We start from the raw sequence: 25977 nt of genomic DNA on the forward strand, positions 1-25977 counted from the left end.
TTTTTTCATAAAAGAGAAAAATCCTCTTTGGATTTCTTTCAGTGAATGAAAGCAGTATTACGAACTTTCGTAAATGGGAAGTGGTGTCATGTAAACTTTTGAGAAGTTAGGGGTTACCTGTTTTGCTATCTGGGTTTTCTACAAGTTAACCTTTCTATTCTTATAAAGTTGCAAAATGGCATTCCTAACCAGTCAGCAGAGGTTTACGGCCCCAGAAAAATCAGATAATCCCCAGGAGGCACAGTCTGCTGAACGACATCCAGCTCTTCTCAGAAAGGTTACTCAGTATTCTCTTTGACCTCCTTCCAAGGTTTGCATACTTGCTCTTAAAACTACTAACTAAGAGATGCATGGAAGCAAACCAGTTTGCCTTTTCAATGACACATCTGTAATTAGATACATGAAAGTGGACACTAACCAGTCTCCCGTTCCCTCCTCCCGCCACTCACCACCAGTGTTTCATCGTGGACTCTGGAGTGAGACTCTTGGGCTCAGATGGTGTTTCCATCAACAGGCAAATCACTTGATGTCTCTGGGCCTCAGTTTCACAAGAGTAAAGATTTTAAATAACAGCACTTTCACGGCTTTGTTATGAGGATTAAATGGGAACATGAGCTATGGCACTACCATTAAAAAAAGGGTTCATTATTCTAGCAGTCTTTATTACGACTTAGAACTATTTGAGAAATAACCTGTCTTATGCCTTGTTAAAAGGGAATTTGGTTCTATATTTTAAAGCAGAAGCAAAAATAATTAAATCATGGAAATGAGCCAATTAGGTAACTAATAATTAAACTTGTTAAGGGATTACAATAGACTCTAGATGCGTCAAAATGATAATTCACTTCTTTCAACTTGGAAGTTAAAAGAACAAAACCGAGTTAGGGACAGCAGCAAATTAATCTGTTGAGTTAAGACGTCCCAGGCACTGTGCTCACCACATATCCACTACATGTCAGCAAATGAGTATTTTCAGAAGAATCGTTTTTTTCTTCCTCGAAAAGAACTGCTACAAAATAAAAAACCAAAAGAAAAATATACTAAAGCCTTAGACAGTGGATTTACCAATCAGACCAAACACAATAGCAGTTGTTTGAAGAGTAGTTCCTCTTTAATCACTTACTCTGCAGAACAAAAAGTAGCCAAATTAAATATTCTGTTTTAAAAATTATATTTACTAACACAATGGTAAATATAAAGCATTGGGAATTTATGTCCTTTCAAGTATACATTGTCATTTTTAGGTCACCCACAGAATGCTGAGGAAACACTGAATAAATATACATTTTATTAAAAACACACAAACTCTGTTACAAATTGATACGAATCAGTTATGTCTCCAGCCCATCTAAATTTTGGCTTACATACATCCTTAAATCAAAAAACAGTGCTGTAGGCCACCAAAAACCTATGGATGAAGATGGTAAGTTAAGTGCTGAAGTTGAGAATCAAACAAGAAAGAGCTATAAACCAAATAAGAAAGTGAGATAATGAAGAAAAATGACAACTCCTGTGGAAGTTTGTAAAGTTTTCATACACTCAAGCCTGAGAAAAGAGTTTTCCTACAATCTTGGTTTTTAAGAGGACATTTCTAGGTTAAACTGAACACCAAAGAGAAGGCAATTTCCCTAAAGAGTTTTCTGAGCCAGAGGAAAACCAAAAACAAAAGCGGAGACTAGTAAGGCCTGCATCTCTGCCCCGCCCACTTCTCCAGATCTGCTCCAGTGTGGGTTTTCCTGCCCATTTACTAACTTTATACTGTCAACGCAATCGAATCTTGACTTCATCCTCCATCTTCCCAATGGATTGAGGAATGGGACAATTATTTTTAGTCCCTGGGGACCTGGGAAGTTGCTTTCTGGATGTATGAAAATATACATAGATATATACTCTCCTAAGCCTCAGAATGAAGAAATAGCAACTTACTCCCAAAAGGACATTACTTATGACCACTATTAAGAATGCTTTTTTTCTTGTATAATTTTAAGAACTATAAAGACAGGCACAGTGATTTAAATAAACAAAACAAACAATTTCTCACAACATCTCATGCTCATATATTCTACTTTATATGTAAAACACTTATAAAGTAGAATAATGCTGATCTCCAGTTTTTAAAAAAAGTTTTACAAAGTTAAGCATGAGTTCACATGTATATTGGATATTTATGATTTTAAAAGAGGCAGAGCTAACAAAGTTATCCTAGAAAATTGATTTTTTAACTATGCACTTCTGGTTCTTTTGCCAAAGATTGTAAAAATTTGTGAAAATATTCCATAGAAGTAAATGATGGTTGTATTAAAGGGTTCCACAGCTGGAGACACATTGAAATATCCACACAGGGTCTGGCAGAAGTGAGGCCTGCCTGAGCGTGGTTGGTAGGGTTATAATACGGCGGAGTGATTTATAGTTTTAATTTGACCATTTCACCTAAAATGTCCATGGTGTGCTTGAGTGTGATATTGTTATGTCACAAAATTGCATGCTTAGGATTTTGTAATGAAAAGGGAGCATTATGGGTGCCAGAGCCTGCATATTTAGTTGGAAGAGGAAGTGGCAGTGAGAGTCTTTCGTCTGTAAGGACCATGTGAAGAGTCCACTTGCAAATATCGCTTGTAATTCAAACACACATGAGCTGGTGCACCTCTTCCAATGTGCACTGAGTACAGTGGCGAGAAACAACATGCGAGTCAGGGGACGCTGGCTTTTTGAATACAATTACACTGTTATCACTGTTGTACTAGTAACTAGGATTGTTTAAATTGGTTGCTTTAAGAAATAACAGAAATTACACATCTCAAGCAGAAGTGCTAGAATAGTGTGAAGAAAAATGATAATAACTGTGACTATTTGAGGTGGTACGCCTTTTTTTTAAATCCTCACCTGAGGTATGTTTATTAATTTTTTGGAGAGAGTGGGCAGAAGAGAGGTACAAAAGAGAAATATCAGTTGGTTGCCTCCCATACACACCCCAACTGGGGATCGAACCTGTGACCTTTTGGTGTACTGGAATCCCAACCAACTGAACCACTCAGTTAGGGCAGGTGGTATGCCTTTTTAAGTGTACTTTTAATTATGATTGATGTCTTAGATAAAGACTTCATCAGAAACACATACAAAAGTGAAAGTTAACATGTATATGACATTTTTGTTTTCCATTGTCGAGGGTGTATTTTTAACCCTGGGACAAAATCAGTGGGTAGCTCAGATCTTTATCTTAAACTGATTTCTGCTTTTTGTCCTCTTCTCTGCCCTCCAGATCACTGTACAGAGTTCTGCAATAACCAATGGGGCTCCTTGATAACCCTCAGCCCATTCTTGCAGCACTCTGTACAGAGCTCAAAATCCACATACACTTTACCTGTATTAACACAGGTTAACATACCAAGAAATCAAGGTGTCAGCGTGGTTCAGTTTGGAGAGGACAGTTGAAAGACGTGAGTTGAAGCTGAGACCATCTCTGTGTTGCGTGGCCCACGGTCTCCTCTGAGCTCAAATGGTATGAAACAAGAGCATGGCTGACATCAGTGAGACATTAGACCGTGTGGTGTGGCTTGGGGAACAGACGTCTAAATCAGCTCTTGAGGTAGAAAAATCACTAAATCACTACTCATTACTAAATATGTGCATAATACCTAAGTTAATAATATTTAAATATAAAAGTTTAAAAACTGCACAAAGATGCTGTGAATGTCCCGTATGTACATACCAGTAAAGAGCAAAATGAAATCAATTAGAAGGTTTAGAATGAGATTGTTTTCTTTATGAATTTTTAAATACATATATATTTCTTTAGAATTTTTATATAATCTATGCATTGATTTTCCATATATTTACAGTTTTTTGTCTCAAGGAAGGAAAACCAAATCTTTAGGATGTTAAATATCTCAGTAAAAACAGAGAATTCTGAGGGTTCCTCAACTATAGCAAAAAATTCTATAAATAGGCAATTCATTTTATGTGTTAAAAATACTGGGTTTGAACAATACCGAGTGCTACATGTACACCTATTCAGGTGTCTAGGAAACCAACCAGCCGGTTTTACAGGTGGCTGTCCTGGCTCATCAGGAGGAAGTCCCCACGAAGTTTTCTTAGAGGTGGGAGAAGTACACCGTGGACAAAGATGCGGTGGAGAGAAACTGGTCAGGGATGGCAAAGAGGTTTCCTTCTCAGCATTCCGGGGGGTATCCCTATGGACAGAGGGCGAGAACACAACTGATTGTGTGTTTTATCAGTTTGTGTCGGAGACAAACTTTGGCTCATCTCAAAAGTGGCCTTCTGTAAGCACTTACAGAAGCATCACCTGATCCCAATGCACCTCGCTTAAAAACTGCACACGCGCGTGCGCGCACACACACACACACACACTCGGCTGGCACGGGAAGGGAGGAGACCCAGCCCAGGAAAGTCAGAAAAGATGACTGAATGCAAAGTTCGCAGAGGAACCTTGGCTTCTGATCTGCTCAACTAGGAAACAGTACAATCATTAAAAGCACTGGAGGAGAACGAGATACTGAGCTAATAATTAATAACGATCTATCACGGCTGGCAAAGAGCAGCTGAAAAGCACAGTCACGGGGTAAGAAAACAGCCACCACTGTTCATTTTTTCATTTTCCCTTTAGACAGAATCTCTGCGTAAGAGGTGTGAATGAAGTCATAAAGCTGCTTAGCATTCGCAGCGTTCCCCAGAATACTTGCGAGCTTGTCTTGTGACAGGCTTGCTAATTCTGCAATATTCTTAACGTGGCTCATCAAGGAGCGACAGTTTTTGGCATTTACCCCTGGCATTTTTAACAAGAAGTCCTGGGGGCCAGGATTATACTTTTCTGACTCGGGGAGGGTTTCAGAATCTGCTGTAACAGCCATGGCTGTCGCTGCATCGGGCTGTGGCTTATTTTGTTTCAGCTCCTCGAACAACTCCGCGGTGGCATGGGGGGAGCAACACCAGAGGATCCGGAGTCTGGGGAAGTGCAGGGTGAGGAGCGTGAGTTTGGAACTGATGTCGTTGCTGGAGATCTCCTGATGGAAGGCACCTCGGGCGATGAGAGAGAAGGGCTTACTGGGGTCGAACTCGATCAAAAGCACTGGGCGCTTGTAGTAGCGGGACATGGAGATGCACTGGCTGTAGAGGCGGCCGTTGTTCAAGGAGCCGATCAGATCGCTGATGCTCTTGCGCTCCACGCACATGTCCGGAGTCAGAATGTAATCTCCAACCTCCAAGGTCACTGGCTCGATGTCGATGCCCCGGCGGTGGATCAGAGACGGGAGTTCACTTCGAAACTCACGCATATCCACCACGATCATCTGTTGTGTACTTTTCTGTTCCTGGCCACCTATAAAGAAAAAGCAGTGTTTTAAGTAATGTCACCGAGGAACAACTTGCAAAGATGAAATATAACAATTAAAGTTTAAAATTATGTTTCCGTTGTTAATCTATGATGCATGGTTCCAAAATACTATGTGTTATTTTTCTGTATTTTCCTCTATTTAAAAAAAAGGCTATATACAGAGCAAATTAATGCAATTTCACTTATAGAGCTGGTAGGAAAGGTAGAACTAATGGGTGGTTCCTTACTTACAGTGATCCGTAAATACCAGCACTCCGCTATCATTTTCCCTCTGTAGTTCCCCTGGAGTCCCTTATCATTGCACTGACGATTTCACCAACCATTACACTCCCACACACTAGGACAGAGCCCGGCACACAGTGTGCCTGAATATGCTCCCTGCACAAATCGCCTTATGAGCTATTGAGAACAATATTGGAACTCTGAGTGCTTGTACCAATGAATCCAGTGATGGAAAACTGGAAGGAGGCAGGAAAAACAAAAACCACTGTTAAACACAGCTCCCCACTCTGATGTGCATGTGAATCGTCCAGGGTCATGTTAAAGGGCAGATTCTTCTTCTTTTTTAAAATTCCTACCACCCAGATTTACTCTTTAAAAAAATTAAATTTATTGGGGTGGCACTGCTCAGTAACATTATGTACGTTCCAGGTGCATGAATCCATGACACACACCTGCACACCGCGCTGTGTGCTCACCACCCGAAGTGTAGAGCCGTCTGTCACTGCACATGTGACCCTCCCCCGACCCCCTTTCCTCTGCTGACCACCATACTATTGTCTGTGTCTATGAGTTTGCTTTGTTTTTTCATTTATTACTTTCTGTTTTATATCCCACATATAAGTGAAATCATATGGTAAAGAGTGAATTCTACACAGGGGTGGGCAAAAGTAGGTTTATAGCTGTGAGTACACAAAACAGTTTATTCTTATATTATTATTTATTAATAATTGTATTTATTTGTATTATACCTGTGGACCCAACTTTTGCCAACCCCTGTGTTTAGTCTGGGATAGGGTCTAAGACTGCATTGTAATGAGCTCTTGGGATGCTAGCGCTTCTGGCTTAAGGGCTGTACAAGGGCTGAAGTAGACAGAATAATGGCCCACAAAGATGTCCATGCCCAATTCCTGGGAACCTGCAAATATGTGACTTTATATGACAAAAGAGACTCTGCAAATGTAATTAAATTACCAATTGTAAAATTGGGAGATCATTTCAGATTACCCAGGCAGGCCCATGGGTCCTTACATGTGAAAGAAAAGTAGGAAACTTAGACTTCCGCCAAGATGGAGGCATAGGTGGAAACACTGTGCCTTCTCCCACAACCAAGTTTTAATACAACAAAAGTTTTGGAGAACTAGGACACATCCAAAGACCAGAAAACGGAATTATACAGAAGTCCGACAGCTACGAACCGTTCAACCGGGACGGTAAGGGAGGCGGAGCCAGCAGCAGAGCTGAGTCGGGCAGGAGAGAGCCCCCGGCCTAGGCTCGCAGGCAGCCCGGACGGAACCAGTCGGGGTGCGGGGCAGACTGACCAAGGTCACACATTCGCACATGGTGAGACGGACCACGCAGGCCCCAGGGGGCGAACCCAGTGGTGGAGGGCTGACGGTGGTGGCACACTCGAGTGCAGTGGAACGAAACTCGTGGGCCTGGTGACGGTGGCGGCTGCGGCGCTGGTGGGGGCCTAGGCGGCAGGCAGCAGACGAGAAGCCATTGTCCCTCTTTGACCCCGCCCCCACATACAACGTCACAACCCAGCGACTGAGTTGCCCTGCTCTAGTGAACACTTTAGGGCTCCAATCCTGCTATAGAACAGGCACGAACAGCCCAAAAGATGGCGCAAGAAGAACTCAAAGTCCCAGAGCCAATAACTCTAAGCAACCGAGAAATTGCCAGCCTCTCAGAAGCCCAATTTAAGACACTATTTATCAGGATGCTCACAGAATTGGTAGATTACAGTCACAGATTGGAGGAACATATGAGGGCTAAACTAATTGAAATGAAGGGAGATGTCCAGGAAACCAATAGCGATGGAAAGGAAACTGGGACTCAAATCAATGGAATGGACCAGAAGGAAGAATGAAACATCCGACCAGAAAGGAATGAAGAAATGAGAATTCAGAACAATGAGGAGAGGCTTGGGAGCCTCCAGGACATCTTTGAACGTTCCAACATCTGGATTAAAGGGGTACCAGAAGGGGGAAAGAAACAGCCACGAGTGGAAGGCGTATTTGGACAAATAATGAAGGAGAACTTCCCCAGTCTGGCAAGGGAAATAGACTTCCAGGAAATCCAGGAAGCTCAGAGAGTGCCAGAGAAGTTGGACCCAAGAAGGAACACACCAAGGCACATCATAATTACATTAGCCAAGACTAAAATGAAGGAGAGAATCCTAGAAGCAGCAAGGGATAAGGGGACAGTCACCTACAAAGGAGTTCCCATCAGACTGTCAGTGGATTTCTCAAAAGAGACCTTACAGGCAAGAAGGGGCTGGAAAGAAGTATTCCAAGTCATGAAATCCAAAGACCTACAGCCAAGATTGCTTTATCCAGCAAAACTTTCATTTAGAATGGAAGGACAGATAAAGTGCTTCTCAGATAAGGTCAAGTTCAAGGAGTTCATCATCACCAAGCCCTTATTATATGAAATGCTAAAGGGACTTATATAAGAAAAAGAAGATGAAAAATATGAACAGTGAAAGGACAGCAAACACACAGTTATTAACAACCACACCTAAAACAAAAGCAAAGCAAGAGGACAGCTAGATCAGGAGTGGAACCATAGAAATGAAGAACACATGGAGGGTTAGAAACAGGGGGGTGGGAGGAGGAGAAGGGGAGAGAAGGCACAGAAAATAGCATAGATGGTAGGTAGAAAATAGATAGGGGGGAGGGCGAGAATAGTGGGGGAAATATAGAATCTAAAGAAATTGAGACACGTGGTTATAAACTAAGGGGGGGAGAATAGTGGGGGAGGGAGTGTGCGGGTGGAGGGGAATGAAGGGGGGGAATAGAACAACTGTAATGGTATAATCAATAAAATATATTTTAAAAAAAGAAAAGTAGGAAACTTAGAGTTGGAACTGCTGGCTTTCAAGGTGGATGAGGGGCCACGAGGCAAGGAATGTGGGCAGCCTCCACACGTGGAAAGGACAGGGACTGTCCCCCAGATCCTCCAGGAGGAACGCAGGCCTGCCAACACCTTCAGTTTAGCCTGGCGAGACCCACTGGACTTTGGAATTGCAGGACAATAAATGTGCGTTGTTTCAAGCCACTAGGTGGTAATTTGTGACAGCGGTCATAGGAAACTGACACAGGCTTAGAAGACTGGACTCAAAAGGACCGACTTCTGTGAGTAGGTTTTTGAGAGGCAGCTACACACTCAAGTCTTCCTTCCTTCCTACTGCCTTAAACCTCCAGTTCTGCATGAAGTGCCAGCAACCTGTTCAAGTTCACAGGAATCTTCTTCCAAAAGACCTAGATGCTCTGAGGCGTTGTTTCCTGAAGGATGATCAAGGACCACTTCTATCAGACGCCCCTGAGATGCTGACCCCATTTCAGATCTACTGGATTGGAATGTCTATTGACTGAGGTCTGTAAGTCTACTATTTGAACAAGCACCTGAGCTTATTCCTAGGTACACTAAATTCTGAGACCCACTGCTCTAACTGTGCTTGACCCTACCAAAGGTTATGCCAACTCAATCATACTGCTTTTCTCACATCACTTGGCTGATCTTGGCTGCTGCCATGGGGAAAGAGATGTGGGGAATGGGAAATGGTTATTCCTCGATCACCGTGTGCTTGGAATTCAGCAGGTCTTGGTGGTCTGCCACAGTTCACGTACTGCAAGGCAAGAGAGTACCACACTGCTGGGATCTGGAAAAGTGCTGAGGAGCAACAAACAACCCCAGAAAGGCAAGTGGGAACGTACCTCAAATAACTCCTATCTGTTATCTCTGGTTAAACTGACTTCTTCCAGTTAAGACAAGAACCTAATCACCATTTACAAAAGTTTCTTTGCAAAAGTACATTCGGAGTCTCAACCAACCATAATTAAAAGCAATGCTGGAACAGAACTAATTTCCAAACTGGGTGCATCAAATACACCCCCCTTACATTACAGACGAGGAGCCTTAGTTAGACTCAGGAAGGACCCATGGGTAAGAAATGGCAGAGCTGAGACTAGGGTATGGGAGCAGACACCCATTTTGAAGTTTGTTGAGAAAAACCAAGTCTCTGCACAGAAACTCAGGACCCTCACAGCCTCCTTTACCGGCCACAGGAGGGCGGGACTCACCTGCTTTCCGAGTGTCGACGGGAACACCTGCAGACACGGAGCCCCTTACCAGGTCGAGGTTTGTCTCACTTCTGCCTTCCCTTTCTTCAGGGACAACCATGCTCGCCTTTTCCCTGGGAGAAGAGAAAAAAAATTTAAACAACTTTTGTAAATTATAAAAAGTGATCTACATGGCCACTGCGGTAACAGAGGGTAAGGAATACGTTAGAGGTCAATATGCCCAGACAGGTGACAGGCAAAGGAGCGAACGTTTAGTTGGGTACCACTTCTTGTCACCCAGGGTTGAAAAGGCTGCTGTTCACTTTCTAGTCTGTATGTCCTTCAAATATGTTCAGACATGAAGTGAGCCTATAAAAAATGTTGCAGATTACTGAGACTTTTTATAAAAGCATGCTAATGTGCTATTGAGCATTAAAAAAAACATAAATCATTTATATTCCAGTATTTCCAGGGTAATCATAAATAGGGATGTTAAAAATAAGTGATTTTAGAAAATGAAAACATACACGATAGAACTTTGATTTTAAAGACTAATCTATTAAACACTCTCAATTTTAAAGGAAAATCAGAATTAATTCAAGAAAGCAAATTTCTTGCAGAGATTTAAACAAACAAAAAAAATCAACGCCTCAGGTTATGCGGTAAAGCAGCACTGGTTCACTCACTGGTGCATTGGCTTAAAAACTGCACGGAACAGCCGCTGCCCCCCCTCCCCCTGCCGGGCTGTGCAGGCATTCTGCACCCAGACTCCTGTCCTCCAGGCAGCTCAGCGCCTCCCACCCGTAGGTCAACAGGGTCATGATGGAGATCTGTAATCAGGAGCTACGATCCTGACAAGGTCACCCAAAACCAAAGAAAGAGTAAGCCAGGCTTGTTATAGTCTTATTTTTCCAAACCAGTCAAGCATGTTACATTCAGTTTGTGAGGTAGCAAGTACTGTGTGTCGTCAGTGCGAGGCGTGACAGGGGAGATGTATAAGGGTCTCTCTCCCCTTGTGTGGCTTGTAGCTGAGCTCAGGAAACCATGGGGGCGGGGGTGTGTGTGTGGAATAAACTGCAGTGAGAGACTAGGGTAAGGTGAAACAGAAGACAAATCTCCGATATCAACTAATAATTTCAACAAGGGTTCAAACAACAAAGATTTTCCCCATGGAAGGAAATGAAACCAGACGGACCAAGTCTCCAACCACGCTGGATGATAAAGAAAGTTTTAGAAGAGGGCACCACTAAATGATACCACTAATAAATATAAATTACAATTTTAATTTCTATGTGATTTGAAACAATATACAAATGCACAGTCATACCCAATGCAGCATTTTATACATAAGTCACAAGTCGATAGTTCCCGTTCCACTTTCTCTCCTCCTTCTCAACACCGGCGTCAAGTGCTGGACAGCCTCTTCGCCCTGGCAGCCCCCACTTTGATCCTTTGTGTCTACCGGACTCTAGTTGAGGACAAGGGGCCAATCAACCACTCAGAAAATTATTACTCTTCAGTGTCTTTTTCTTCAGCATTCCAGTTAACATCGGGGATTTTTTCTCTCTTCATTTCCGTTCTCTGCTGAGCAGACTACGTACCACACACGGGGGCACTCCAGTGTCCCGACTGAGCAGTGCCCGGGGACTGGCCGGCCGGCATGGCCACAGTGCAGACTCTGGGTGGTCTTTCTGTTTTATCTGAAACCACATACTGGCTGTGCGGCCTTAGGCAAGTCATTAAATGCACTGCCTCGATTTCATGTGTAAAATTGTGATGATAATAAAACGTACCTCAAAAGACTTCTTACAAGGATGACACATGCCCGCTAAGGCACTCGGAACAGCGCCTGGCACGTAACGAGCGCCACCTAGGGTTGGCTGTCCTTGTAAGTGCGCTTTCTTATCCTGTGGCAACCTCATCCCCTAGTTATCCATGATCAGGCTAAAAACTGAAGATTACTTTCAAATGATCCCACAACTGTTTCAATTAATACTGTGAAATAAAACAGCTAGTTTACCATGAAATGTTATAACAAATTGCTAATTGAATTTGAGGAAAAAATGTACTACTGAAATGAAGCCGTGATTGGGACGAAAATATTTAGTCTTCCTTACCAGTAACTCAAATTAATTTAACAAAACATTTTTTTTAAAGATTTTATGTGTTTATTTTTTCAGAGAGGAGAAGGGAAGGAGAAAGAGAGGGAGAGGGAGAGAAACATCAGTGTGTGGTTGCCTGTCATGTGGCCCCCACTGGGGACCTGGCCTGCAACCCAGGCATGTGCCCTGACTGGGAATCGAACCCCTTCATTCACAGCCTGTACTCAATCCCCTGAGCCACACCAGCCAGGGTTAATGTAACAGAAATTTGCCGCAATTGTAAATATTCAGTCCCTTGCTTTCAACATTTAGCATAATTATTCATTACTCTATGTGATAGGCACAAAATAAATAATAATTTTAAAATTCAGATTCCTATTTCCACTTAACAAAATGAGGCTTCTAATTTTTGCTTTACCATTTTCAGTGACACTTGAATAGCTTGTCTAAGACAACGAAGGGAGGAGGCACTGAATGAGAAGTCTCTTCAAACGGGCATTTATTCAAGCCCTCATGCTAACCCATTCTGTGATCATATTTTCTAACTGTACCATTTCAAATAGTGTGACCTCTTCCTCTGAAAAGCAGTGACCTTTCAAAAACTATGTATACTCATACTTTTACTACTATTTTTTTCCATAGTAATAAAATTTTTTCCCCTAGGGAGCATTTTATTATCAATACTTAGAAGTGCAGACTTTTTTCTCTTTACTCCTCCGTAATCTACTAATCTTCAGTCCGGTTGAACAGTCTTCACTGCCAGCTCGCTTGCTTCATCTTCTCTGGTCATTCTAAATGGCTGCACTGCTTTCATTCTCACAGCAGCTCCATGGAGGTCCTGGCAAGGGATCTCATCTGACTCTGCCACTAACTGTTTCTCCAAGGAAAGGTTCAGTGCAAATAGTCTTTGCGCAATGCACCGCACATATATTCTTTTCAAAACAAACACTTCTCAGATTCCCCAGGTTTTCTGGGAAAGTAAATACCCAAAGATTCTAAATAGTGTAAGTCTCTGATTGCTATGTAATATGGGAAGATCTAACTTCTAATATGCAGATAATCACCATTGAGAAGATTTAGAAAATTATGCCAGACCATAGATAAAATTACATTAAAATCAGCTATGGAAATGATTGTATAGATTGCAATGTAGGAGGCAGTCCCTATTCCCTCATGAGGGAAGCCTAGAGCATAAAAGCTCATGTCCTCGGGGGCCTTTCTCCCCACATTTGACCAGGTTCCTCAGGCTACCACACCGTGCAAGGAAAGGTTAACTCAGCGAGCTCAGGCTGCTCAAACCCTGCACATTCCCAAGAAAGGCCTGTCTCCTAGGACTGGCCCTTGGCCAGCTTCTGGGAGAGGTGCTCTGAGCCCCTGGAATATTCTGCCTGGTTTTCATGTGCGGGAGGCCTGGGACCACACAGTACCAGTTGGATCAGATGCTTCATGCTAACATGTGTTTTTGCACCAGAGGTGGAACCTGTTAGGTTGGCACTCTGTGTCCAAGTGACTGACCCCCAACAAAAACGCTGGACCCCAAGGCTTAGGAGAGTGTTCCTGCAGACAACACTTAGTGTGTGCTGTCACCCGCTGCCACTGGGAGAGTTAAACATATCTGTGTGACCCCACTGGGAAGGGAGACCCAGGAGCCTATGCCTGGCTTTCCTGGCTTTTGCCCCACATGTCCTTTCCCTTGGCTGATTCTCATCGGTGCCCTGTTGTAACACACCACAGCCGTTCGGTACCAGTTTTTCTGATTCCCACGGGTCCTGTCAGTGAATCACTGGGCCTCACGGTGGCCTTGGGAATACTCAACATGAACACCCATGACCTAATCTGAATATTTTAACTTCATGTGCTAAAGGCAAAGGATGTTTTAAAAAGAGTGGAGAAATGGTTAGGAGGTACTGGCCCACATCCAGTATCACCAGTTCTCTGATTCTGTCTCCTAATACCTCTTAAATCTGTTCCTCTCTCTTCAACTGGCTCTTGGTCACAACCTTTTCTCATCAAACCATCGCAATAGCCTTATGACGATGGTCCCTGCTCCTCAGTTTGATGTCACTTTCTTACTTAGAACCCTTCAATGGTGTCATATTGTCTTTAGAGTCAAGTCTTAAAACCTTAGCCTTCTCGCAGCTCTGAGCCTTCACACAAATCTTTGGTCAACACAAGCTCCAGGTCCACCCTGTCTAGCTAGCAACTAGTACACAGTCTTCCTGTATCAGCCTAAACATCCCTTCTCCAGCGAGGCTGCCCCTGATTGCCACACTGGGCGAGATCTCTTTGACACACTCTCTTATTACACCTGTGTCCCTTGCCTTTGCAGCCAGGCGCACTCCACACACACCTACTTATAATATTCATTCAATGCTTGATCATTTAATGTTTGTCTTTTCCATAGAGGACAAGCTCTAAGAAGGCAGAGACTTTTTCCGTACCACTGTAACTTAAGCACTTTAATATTAGCACAGGGCTTAGCATATAATATTTAGCTCAATAAATATCTGTTGACTGAGTCTTGGGAGAGTAAAGATCTGAAAGACAGAGAGAGGCACTAAAAACGCTGGACAAGAACAAGTAGCCTATATAATACTGTTTGTTATAGCTCTTTCGGAAATATTTTTTTCTAAAAACACACATACATACACATATAGCATATAAACCATTCCACAGAGCATGTTAATAGAAAATTTATTTTCTGCCCTGGTTGGTGTGGCTCAGTACATTGAGTGCCAGCCTACAAATCAAAGGGTCACTGGTTTGATTCCCAGTCAGGGCACATGCCTGTGTTGTGAGCCAGGTCCCCAGTAGGGGGCGTGCAAGAGGCAACCACATACTGATGTTTCTCGCCTTCTCTTTCTCCCTCCCTCTTTCTAAAAATAAAATGTTTTAAAAAAAGAAAACATTTTCTCATGGTCATGAACAACAGTGTGGTGACTGTGAGGTGGGGGAGGAGGGTAGGTGGAGGTGGAAGAGGGCATAAAGGGGATATATGGTAATGGAAAAATACAATAAAATGAACTATTAAAGAGAAGAAAATATATATTCAGGCAGAAAGGACCGACCAATAACTGTGTGACTAGGCGCTAGAAGAATCCATCAGCAAGGCATGTCGCCATCACAGAGGGTCTGCAGGGAAGGGACCCTGTATGGACCATGTATGTTTTATGCACATACTGAGAGTCCTCAGCCCGTGTTGAAGGATGGTTGTCCATTTTGAAATTTCAGGCTGACTGCAACTGAAAATGGTCTCTGCCTTCTCACTGCCACTGATACGTTGCCGGTGTCTGCGGCCTGGAAGACGAGTATGGCCCAGCCACACTCCGCCCAGGCCGCAGTCTCTTCTGGTCTACTGTTTTCTGCCTCTGCTCAAGGGTGCCCGGTCCAGCCCCTGCCCTGGCTGCTGAGGCCCCTTAGAGATCCCCTTCTCTCACCAAGCTGTGCTCTCCTTCACAACATCCCCAGTGGGGTTTACAAGATTCTCAAACACTTGCAGGGCTGAGAGGCAGCCATCCAGTTTGTGAATATCTCACTTAAAAACATTTTCCTTATACTAAACTGAACAGCTTTTTCTGTTTGGATACAGAACATTGAAGAATACTCATTTTCAAAAGCACAGACGTATGTTCAGACAAACGTCACACCTTGTCAAAAATATCTTCCCAGAGCCATCTTTTGATCTGAACTGCCTGGGAAGTAACAGCATCTCCCAGTAAACAGTCAAGCAGTCACCCACCCACAGACAATGGAACCTGTACAAGAAGAAAAAAATCATAATTCAAAGGAATGGGAGAAATCTTGTGCGCGGGGGAAGAGCAGATAGATCCTTAAGGATATATTTCTTAGAAATGTAGCATTTCAGTTTTATTTCTTTTCGAGTGGAAAAGCAGTTCTCCTCACATTTCTAATATCCTATTAAACCACTGGAAAGCAACTGGACGCTGTGAAGAGAGGGGGAGAGAAAAACGAAGTACGTGCTGATATATGTCATGATTTGTCTTGATGTGATCCTCTCCAACTTCTTCCCCTCTCCATCTTTCCAGAAGGCTATTAGATATGCCCCCACCCAGAGAAGCTTCTAGATCTTGAAAGGCCTCCAATACAACTTGTGTTTTCACACTGATCTATGCATTACCTTATGAGTTTTTCAAAAGCTTCCTTTTCCTTCCGCAAAGCAGTGAGATAGCGTTGTTCCTCAGTCGAACCTCCGTATATAAGAAAGTAAACCCTGCAAATTAGAACAGAGCTCTTTTAGAGTGTAAAAACCTTTAATCCCTGAAAGGAAAAACACAGCATTTTAAATCAGCAACCTGTAGTGTTCAAATAATAAATATTTGACCAAAGATAAAAGGCTCCATTAATCACATACTTACTGAAATTAAGCCGCCTAAACCCCACCTGTTAAAGGTCTCATTACCACATGGGTTTCTTTTCTTTTGCCAAAAGGAGGAACAAAGTTTAGGTAAACAATGAAATATAACTACAGGGACAGAATAATTCTTTCCTTAGAACTATAAACAAGTCAGAAAACACAAAATCTCAGTGGCTTCTCTTTTTACAATTTTTCTTTGCATCCCTGCCAAATACACATTTAAAAAGTTGGACAGTAGTAATAAAAACCAGCTTATGAAAGTTCATGTTAGTGAAAGACAAACAAGTGAAATCTATATGACCTGTATCTTCCTAAGTAATTCCTCAGTTCTCTTTATTCATGTCTTAACAGTGCTGAGTCATCACACATTTTACATAAACAGACACGGAAGACATATGGATTATATCAGGCTCCCCAAGAAATAATTTGATATATACTTTTGTCTTAGAAAATATCTGCTTTTCTATCTTGTTTCCTGCTAAGAAGATGAGTCAAGCTCTTCTCCTGTCCCATTTCTTCACCTTCCATCAGAGACATTTTCCTTTTTTGGCCCTCGATCTTTCTTCCAGACGTCATCTTTCTAGGTTCTTTGAAGTGTGGACAGGGAAGAGACCACTGGACAGTAAGTCCAGAGACCCTGGTGCTTCTGCGAATGTGCCATGTGGCTGAGGGCAAGTCAGTCACCATCTGTGGGCTTCAGGTTCCCTCTGATAGAGCGAGCTGTTGAACTCCCAGGTCCCTTAACATTTTGACATTTTGTTTGCAAATATCACACTATTTTACTCTCAGGCAACAAAGAACAGATGAGCTGTCTACAAAGTTGATCAATAGCAAAGAATGAAAAATTTACCAGTCTATAATTATTTTACCAGGTTTGTCTAATCTCCTTATCCTGCATTACTTCTGATCCACTTCCTCCATTCATCTCTACTCTGAAAGGCTGCATTTGTTAAACTGCTAGAAAAATTTCTTTTGGCTCTGTTTTTGTTCAGACTGCGTCCAGGATATTAATTTTGCGGTTTATTTCCCGTCATATAATTGCAGAGCCAGAACACTATATTCTTTGGGAGGGATCTTTTTCTTATCTATTTCTGTAGATTTTTCATCTGATATTTCTTGAAATCCAAGAAAACTTGGTACAATAATTCCTCACATACTTTAGTTTTATGTGAATGTAACTCAAAAGTCACTTCTTAAAATTTACGGAGAAGGAGATTTGGGAAGATTAAAATTACTTGTCTGAGTCACAATTACATTAATTTTGGGGAGAAGTTTGGGTTTTACAAATTTCCTAGAGCACAAAGTGCAAACCAATGCACAAAGAACACGGTACAAAACAGCAGAGCAGCAGGTAATGAGGACCCAAGAAGCCCCTGGATTTTTTGTTATTCTACAGTAGATAGCTTTCCTATGCAAACTGCCCAGATTCACCAGAAAGTAAAATAAGGTTTCATAAATGTAACCCAAATCGTAACAACAGGATGTTAAAGATAAGAAAAACCCACATGCAACTGGTATAGATTCTGTGTTAAATTCAAAAGAACTGTGAGCCCTGGCCAGGTGGCTCAATTGGTTGGAGCATCATCCCAGACACCAAAAAGGTTGCAGGTTCAATTCCCAGTCAGGGAACATACCTAGGTAGTAAGTTTGATCCCTGGTCAGGACTCCTGTGGGAAGGGAACCAATGGATGTTTCTCTCTCTTTCTTTCCCTCTAAAATCCATCAACATATCCTAGGGTGAGTATGAAAAACAAAACTGTGAATCTGAAGCCTTTAAGATCCAGTTCATACTGTTTATAACTTGCCTGAGAGGTTTCCCGGGCCTACTTGCCCTGTAAATTTCGAGCTGACGAACAAACGTTAACTCTGCATCATACAGAACCACGTATCTTGGCTCTACTTCATGAAGTACCCTTGTCAGGGCGTAGGGGTCGCTACAACCCAGAAGTGGGTGGATGATAGTGAGCGGGTCTTTTAGAATTCCATAAGCGGCATCTGATGACAAGTTTAACTCAAACTCCTCAGGCTTACTTTCTTCTAAGCAGCTTTCTGGGCTACTGCCTAAGTCTCTCGGATGTCCTTCCTTGCCATCCCCTTCCTCTTCAAGTTCTTCAGATTTCCCCATCATCTGAGTTAAAGTTAACCTTTGTTTTTTCTTTTTCAGAGTCCTTTCTTTGGTAGAAGCTCGTTCTTTTTTGCGGGGGTCTTTGGGTCTTTTGTTTGATTTCCTAATTCTCTTCGAGCCGTCCTCCTTTCTGAAATGCATCCACACTTCTTCAGCTGTGCTGTCCTTCTCAAATGTTTTCCTGTAGAGTCTTAGCAAGAAGGCCTCCGCTCCAACAGTGATATACTCTCTCAGCTGGGAACATGTCCGGTCGTCGCTTGCACAGATAAGTACTTGACCTAAAATTAGAGAACAATTTTACGCTATTATTACTTTACTTGTCTTCCTATTCCCCATGGGTCCCCTTATCTCTTTCCTCATGAGGAAAGCACATTTTACCTCTTGGTGCTAAAGATAAAACATTTACCATTTGTTTAAAAATGGACTTAGATGCAGGATTACGTAAAGCTTTGAGTAAAGTTCAAGCCAGAAATATTTAATCTTACGGAAGTATAGCCATGGTATAAAGGAGGCTTTGAAGAAGCTCTTTTTAATTGATAATTTCCAGAGGATCTTACACATCAGAATAAATTCCAAGTGGATCAAAGAGTCAAATGCTAAATATTAAATTATTTTAAAAAGGTTACTATTCTTCATCTGTCTGGCTGCAGATGATTTTCTAGGCTTAAAGGCAACAGAAGAAATAGCAGAGAAGATTGATATCTGTAAGTTAAGACTGACTCTATAAGAATAAAAAACTGTGCATTAAATAAAACTAAAGACAGACTTCCAGTCAAGATGGTAGCATAGGCAGGCATGACTCACCTCTTTGCACAACCACATCAATATTACAGCTAAAATGTAGAACAACCATCATTCAGGAATGTCAGAAATTGAGCTGAATGGAAGCTTGACAACTATGAAATCAAGATGAATGGAAGTCTGACAAGTACGGAATTAAAGAAATCACATACATCCAGACTGGTAGGAGGGGTGCAGATGTGGAATGGGCTGGTCCCTCACCATCGTGGGTAAATTCTTAAATTTGGAGGGGATACCTCTGGAGCCAGTAGTCCCAGACCCACACCAGGCCCCCAAACCCAGGATCCCAGCAACAGGAAGATAAGTCCCCATGACTTCGGGTGGAGAAAACCAGCGGGGATTGAGTCAGTGGAAGAAACTGCTGGAGCCCCAAGCAGTTCCCTCTTAAAGAACCCACACATGGACTCAACTACTCAGACTCACTCTTTCTGAGCTCCAGCACTGGGGTAGCAGCTTGAACGGCACCAGTGGTATACAGGGAAAGACGGAAGTGTCTGGCACCAACATGAACAGAGAACATTGTCCCTTTACTAATCCTTCCCCCAACAGAGCTGGCTAGATGGTGCCAAATCTGTCTCCATCAGTCTGGCTAACACTGTGTAACCCCCCTTGGAGATCTCCAGAGGCTCTGCCCCACCCAATTTACAGGCCCACCCATGCTGCTTTTCCATAATAATAGCTGGTCTTGGCTCCTCAATCCTATCAAATAAGCAACAGCTGGCTTCAGTGAGCGGCAGCAGCAGCCAGATTAGATTCACAGTTTGGTTTCACCTGAAAATCTCTAAACCCATCACAAATAGCAGCCATCCCAGATTCCTTTTCAGCTCACACAGGGTGCCTCAGGCAAAACACAGGTGGGGGCTGACCTTGGTCTGCACCACCTGGGAAACCCCAGTGCCTGCGCATCCAGTGGATAGCTACAGACCATGTCGGAGCACCAGCACCCTGACCCTACACAGCTGATCCTCCACGGACGGTGGAGGTTGGTGGTCAGTGGTCACAGCCAGTCCTTGTAGTTGGCTGGCCTGGGTAAATCCCTCCCATTGATCTGCCAACAGCAACCAAGGCTCAACTACAAGAAAAGGATGTACTCAGCCCCCAAGAAGAGCACAACTCAGGTACCCAGCTTGGATAACAACAGAAGCTGTGCCACTGGACCCTACAGGACACCTACTACATTAGGCCATGATACCAAGACATGGAGTCACAGCAGCTCTACCTAATACACAGAAACAAACACAGGGAAGCTGCCAAAATGAGGAGACAAAGAAACACGGCCCTCCAAAACAGATAAAAACTCCAGAAAAAGAGCAAAACAAAGTGGAGATAAGTAATCTATCGGATGCAGAGTTCAAAGCACTGTTTCTAAGGATGCTCAAGGAACTTAGTGAGGGCCTCAGCAGCATAAAAAACACCCAGTCAGAAACAAAGGGTACACTACTTGAAATAAAGAACAATTTACAGTGAAACAACAGTAGAGTGGATGAAGCAGAGAATCAAATCAAAGATTTGGAACATAAGTAAGGAAAAAACAACCATGAAGAACAAGAAAAAGAAAAAAGAATAAAAAAAAAAATTAGGGTAGTATAACCAACCAACCTCTGGGACAACTTCAAGAGGTCCACCATTTGCATCACAGGGGTGCCAGAAGAAGAGAAAGAGCAAGAAATCGGGAATCTATCTGAAAAAATAGTGAAAGAAGACTTCTCTAATTTGGTGAAGAAAATAGACATTCAAGTCCAGGAAGCACTTAGAGTCCCAATTATGATGGATGCAAAGAGGCCCACTCCAAGAAACATCATAATTAAAATGACAAAGATTAAAGATAAAGAGAGACTCTTAAAAGCAGCAAGAGAAAAGAAGTTAGTTACCAAACAGTTGCCAGATGGGGGGGGGGGGTAGGGGAAGAATGGGTGAAGAGGTGATGGGATTATGTACAAATAGGTAGTTACAGAATAGCTAAGAAGATGTAAAGTACGGTGTAGGAAGTGGAGTAGCCAAAGAACTTCTATGCATGGCCCATGGACTCAGGTGACGGTGGGGGGATTGCCTGAGGGAGCAGGGGGTGCTGGGTGGAGGTGGGTAAAGGGAGAAAAATCAGGACAACCGTAATAGCATAACCAATAAAATATAATGAAAAGACCCTAAAGACAAAAAAACTTTACATCACAATGACAAATGTTATTATCTTTACTATATAAAAAGCCCATACAAACTAAGGGCATAGCCTAAGTTGGCAAAGGAAACTAGGATAGTTCACAAAAGAAAAGACAGATTTGAGAAAGTGCTGAGCTTGTCTAACATGAAAATTTAAAACAAGATGACATTTTTCTCCAATCAAATTAATAAAATTATCACATATATATGTGTACACACACACACACACATAAATGGACTCTCTAATTGTTAGCTAAGTGAAAAATAAATAAGCTCTTCTTATTCTGCCAGAAAAAGTAAAAGTTGTTAAAAACTTTCTGTAAAGCATTGTTAATACGTGTCTAGAACTTTGAAAATGTTAATATCTTTTGACTCATCAATTCTACACCCAGAAATTATACTTATACATGACTTTAACAATGTGAAATAGAAAATACAGGAAAGAAAACCTGGAAGAAAAGATGCCAAAGTTCATAATGGTTGCCAGACCTAATTTTTTCCTTCTCTGTTATCTTTATTTTGATTTTACTGTTTCCAGGAGAGCACACATGACTTCAGGTCCTAAATCACAGCACCATCAGTTCTGGGGTAATATCACCAGCATATTTACTAACATAAGCATTGTGTGTTTGCCTTCATTGTTTTGCATGATTTCAAATACTCAACAGATACATTTAAAAGTCTAGCTTTTTTTATTTTCTATTTGGTTTTAGTTTTTAAGTCTAGTTCAGATTTTGTCTATACTAACCAACCAGCATGCTCATGTTTGAAGAGAGCAGCTCTAAAATCTGGAATGTTTGCAAGGCCAGGTCTGTGTCAGCCCATACAACAGTTTGTGCTTCTTTGGGAAAATACTTCCTGAGAAAGTAAAATAAGATCCTTTGGTTTTCTCCCTGGGTATTCCAGATCTCGTAAACATGAATGTGGAGATGAGGGGAATCTTTGAATAGAATTCCTGAGAACCAGACCAGCAAAAGAACTTGCTTTCATGAATGTACAAATGATTTAACCTGGAGAAGGTCATACTGAATGAACAGAAAGAGGGTTGCTGCTAGGATTTCAGCCTTCCTTTGGCATTTATTCCTCTACAATTTTATAAACAAAATAGTAAGTTATTTTTAAAGAGCTAACCCAAAAGACTGACTTGTTGGATTTTGAAAGCAGATGTCTCACCTCCTTTTTACCCACCTGGACCACCGAGGGCTTCACTCTCCGCATTTTCTGCCTCAATTTCTTTCAGTACTTCAGTCAGTGCTTCCCACTTAGGGTTGCCTTCTAGGACCAGTTCCTTTTTTGTTTCTGTACAGAAATAAATGATAACCTCATTCTCTGAGGTACTATTTACCCATGAAGTTTTCTGAAGACTTTCGAACAACAGAAACACCAGCGCTGTTCCATCAGGCCTTTCCTTTGAGCTTCCTCCCTAATACGGGACAGGATCCGCTTCCTTGAAAAAGGTCTCATGTGGTTTAAATCAAAGACACTTCAAGCCAACATTAACACAGGTTTCATAAGGCCTTGATAGAGAGTGATATTCATGGTCACTAATAATATACTTAACTGAGTTTTGAAATAGAGCCTTGAACTACAAAGTAAGCATTAACCTTATCCTGTGCCTTAAAAATACAATGACATATTTGTTGTTCAGTTGTATGACTTCTTTACATATTTTGAATATTAGCCCCTTATCAGAGATATCGTTTACAAATATCTTGTCATTCACTTGGTTGCCTTTTTGTTTTGCTGATGGTTTCTTTTGCTGTGCAGATGCTTTTTAGTTTGATGTAGATTGAGAGTATCATGCTACGTAAAATAAGTCAGAAAGAAAAGGACAAGAACCATATGATTTCACTCGTATGTGGAAATAAAACAGGAAGTAGCAAGTGAACAAGCAGAACAAACACACTCATAGACAGAGACAGTTGCATGGTGGTTACCAGAGGGGGAGGGGCGTGGGGGCAGAACGAAGAGGGTAAAGAGGGTCAACCCTATGGTGGCAAAGGCAGACTAACCTTTGGGTGGTGAGCAGACAATGCAGCACACAAATGATGTGTTATAGAATTGTACACTGGAAACTTGGATGTTACTAACCAATGTTAACCTAATAAATGTAATAAAAAAGCAGTTACATTTACTGTACCTACTAGATGAGTGTTGGAATAGAATCAATATTTGCCTCATTCTAGTATATTTATGTCCTCTAAAAACTAAAGGGATGTTAAAATGTCCCCAAGCAGTAATTAATCTGAAGTTAAAAAAACTATAGTTCTTCTGTAGCAGTAAGAATATACTTGTTTGATTCTTGGCATGTGTTACTTGGAACTCCCTGGCAATGGATTCTAAGACTTGTCATGGCGAACGCTTTTAACACACATTACATATGTTACATGTAACCTACACTGAACACACAGTCACACATTTTTCACATGGCCGAAAAGAGCTTTAAAATTATAGTGTAACTTGATAAACAATTCCACACCAAACAGTCAAATAAAGACACATTTAAAGATGGAAGCCCACAAAATACCTTGCTCTTCATTAATCTCCGCTCTTCCGGACACTTTGCCTTTTTTACTCATTTTAGCATCTGGAACACGATAAACCCTTGCTCGGGCATTTACAAACAGCGAGGTGCTGGAGTCAAGAAATAGCCAACCTAATATAAAAAGTTAAAAAAAAACCCTTCAACTTAAAGTTAATTCTAAAGAGTCTCGGATGCCTACAGGTAGACGTCGATCATCAGGGAGGATCACATGCCCTGTGTGCACATCGGGCCGCCATCTTGTTCTGCTCTGAAGCCCACCTTCTCCCTTACAGTGGCCTCTGCCTTTGTTCGGCTGGACCTTCGGTGTTCAGTGTGGCCTGAGGCACAGGCCCCCGGAGGTCCCCAGCCTAGTTTCAGGGGGCCTATTCTCCTAATAAGACAACCAGCCTGTAATCACACAAGCCCATTACTTGACTTTGCCCCCCTGTGCTGACATTCCCTGTGGTTGTGCAAAAGCACCAGTCGGAAACACTGCTGGTGCGTGAGCACAACCGAGGCAGCGGCACCAAAGTGTGGTCCTAGCAGTCGGCGTGGTCTTCACTGCAGTGCATTTGCAGTTTACCGCTCAACGGTGTCTCTGATGAAGCAGTAAAAATTATTGCTCCTATTAAATCTTGGCCTCAGGGGCCATGGACCACACTTTGAAAACCGCTGGCCTAGCCAAGCAGGGACAGAGGCCACAACAGTGGGGGGAGGATGTTAACTGATGGGAAAGCAAGAGAGTGGCCGGTCACATGTGTATGTTTCTTTACAGATCTCTCATTTTTGCTCTTCAGCACTCTAGATGATGAAACCCCGGGCTGCCTTACTGTTTCTGCAAGAAAAATGAATTTTAAATTCTTAACAACTAAACTTCCAGAATGCAAGCTAGTTCTAGTCTGGGGACTGCCTGTATTATACACAATCTTTTCTATAAATAAAATTGCCCAGAATGGATATGAATATTTATTATTATATAGAACAGAAGTTAAGTAGGTGGCGACATTAGCTATCAATACAACCTACATCCTTGTGCTATGAAGATGTAAGCTGAAACATCAGTCCCCGACGTAGGGGAATACTGCACTCCCGATACTGATTCCTCAACAAAATCCAGAACTATATTCAAATCGGCTCCAGGATAACATTACTATTTTTATCTCCCACCTGAATTCTGACCAAAAGCCTTCTCTGTTGCTCTCAGAGATTCCAGGAGATTAAGAAATGTAATACAGTCGTATTGAGAGAGATACTGCAGTAAAGTTCGTAATATCTTCAAATCCTGAACCAAGGATTTAGTCTTGGCTCCAAGCTGGTGCCACAAAGGATCCAGATAATGGCGGATTGTCTAAAACAAGAATAAAATGTAGTATTGCTAAAATATATTAAATATAGATGTTATTAATACAGATTATGGTTTCAATAAGCATTCCAAGATACATAAACATGCTTAAAATGACATTTTGGTTATGTATATTTTATCACAATAAAAAAGATCCAAAATATTATCTTCTTAGGAAGTAGACAGAAAATTTCAGGTCATGAGATTCTAAAAAAATGTTTGTAATTTTTCAAATATAATGCAGAGTGCTTTATGAGTAGAATCTTTATGATCAGACAGATGAATAATTATCCATACTTATATATTAGTCAGAAGAGAAAAGACCTGACAAACTGAGGAAATTTTTTCTTTTTTACAATTATTTCCAGTAACAAAGAGGTTGATTTAAAGTTTTAAATCTAAGAACTTGGTCTACCAAAATATTTTTTTTAAAGGCCATCTGGAATTCTTAAAGGTCATCATGTTCTGGATCTCCAACTCAGTCTCAGACATTTACCTATCTGCACTAATATTAATCTGTGATGCGAAAGTTAGAATAAAAATTCCTTGAACTGTTTTCTCAATTCAGAGTGCAATTTTACGAGAATACATTTCACAGTTCCCTCATTAATGGAAACTCATCCAAATGGTTTTTACTCTAAACAAGAGACCATAAATTCTGAATCAGTCTTATGTAAAACTCTTCTACCTGTAGGCATCCAAATGCTGTCATTTAAGAGCAAAAAGATTGTTTATCTTCTTCTTAGTCATACTTAAAATAAGAGACAATCGTTGCAAAAATCAGAATTGTGCTTATATGCCAATCCACATATTTTACTACAAATGATTACTTCCAGTAAACTCAAAGAAGCTATCTATACTTTAAATCACCTCCAATTTAATTATAAACAACAGTGAATTCCTATTAAGAACACT

General features: G+C 41.7%; 1 protein-coding gene across 1 annotated transcript in view; it reads right to left on the minus strand.

Moving 5' to 3' along the window:
* Positions 1–1251: 1251 nt before the first annotated feature.
* ERCC4 (ERCC excision repair 4, endonuclease catalytic subunit) overlaps positions 1252–25977 on the minus strand; it is a 31774-nt gene continuing 7048 nt past the window's right edge. The window contains exons 5-11 of the mRNA XM_037069000.1: positions 24888–25068; positions 23724–23852; positions 22385–22495; positions 17919–18516; positions 15877–15969; positions 9658–9770; positions 1252–5335 (exon numbers count right to left, since the gene is read on the minus strand). Coding sequence (XP_036924895.1) covers positions 4602–5335; positions 9658–9770; positions 15877–15969; positions 17919–18516; positions 22385–22495; positions 23724–23852; positions 24888–25068 — 1959 coding nt within the window. The 3' untranslated portion in view covers positions 1252–4601. The remainder of the gene's footprint in view (positions 5336–9657; positions 9771–15876; positions 15970–17918; positions 18517–22384; positions 22496–23723; positions 23853–24887; positions 25069–25977) is intronic.

The sequence above is a fragment of the Sturnira hondurensis genome, unplaced genomic scaffold (assembly GCF_014824575.4).
Source record: "Sturnira hondurensis isolate 20B ecotype Veracruz unplaced genomic scaffold, ASM1482457v3 Scaffold0018337, whole genome shotgun sequence".
In the NCBI taxonomy this organism is placed as follows: Eukaryota; Metazoa; Chordata; class Mammalia; order Chiroptera; family Phyllostomidae; genus Sturnira; species Sturnira hondurensis.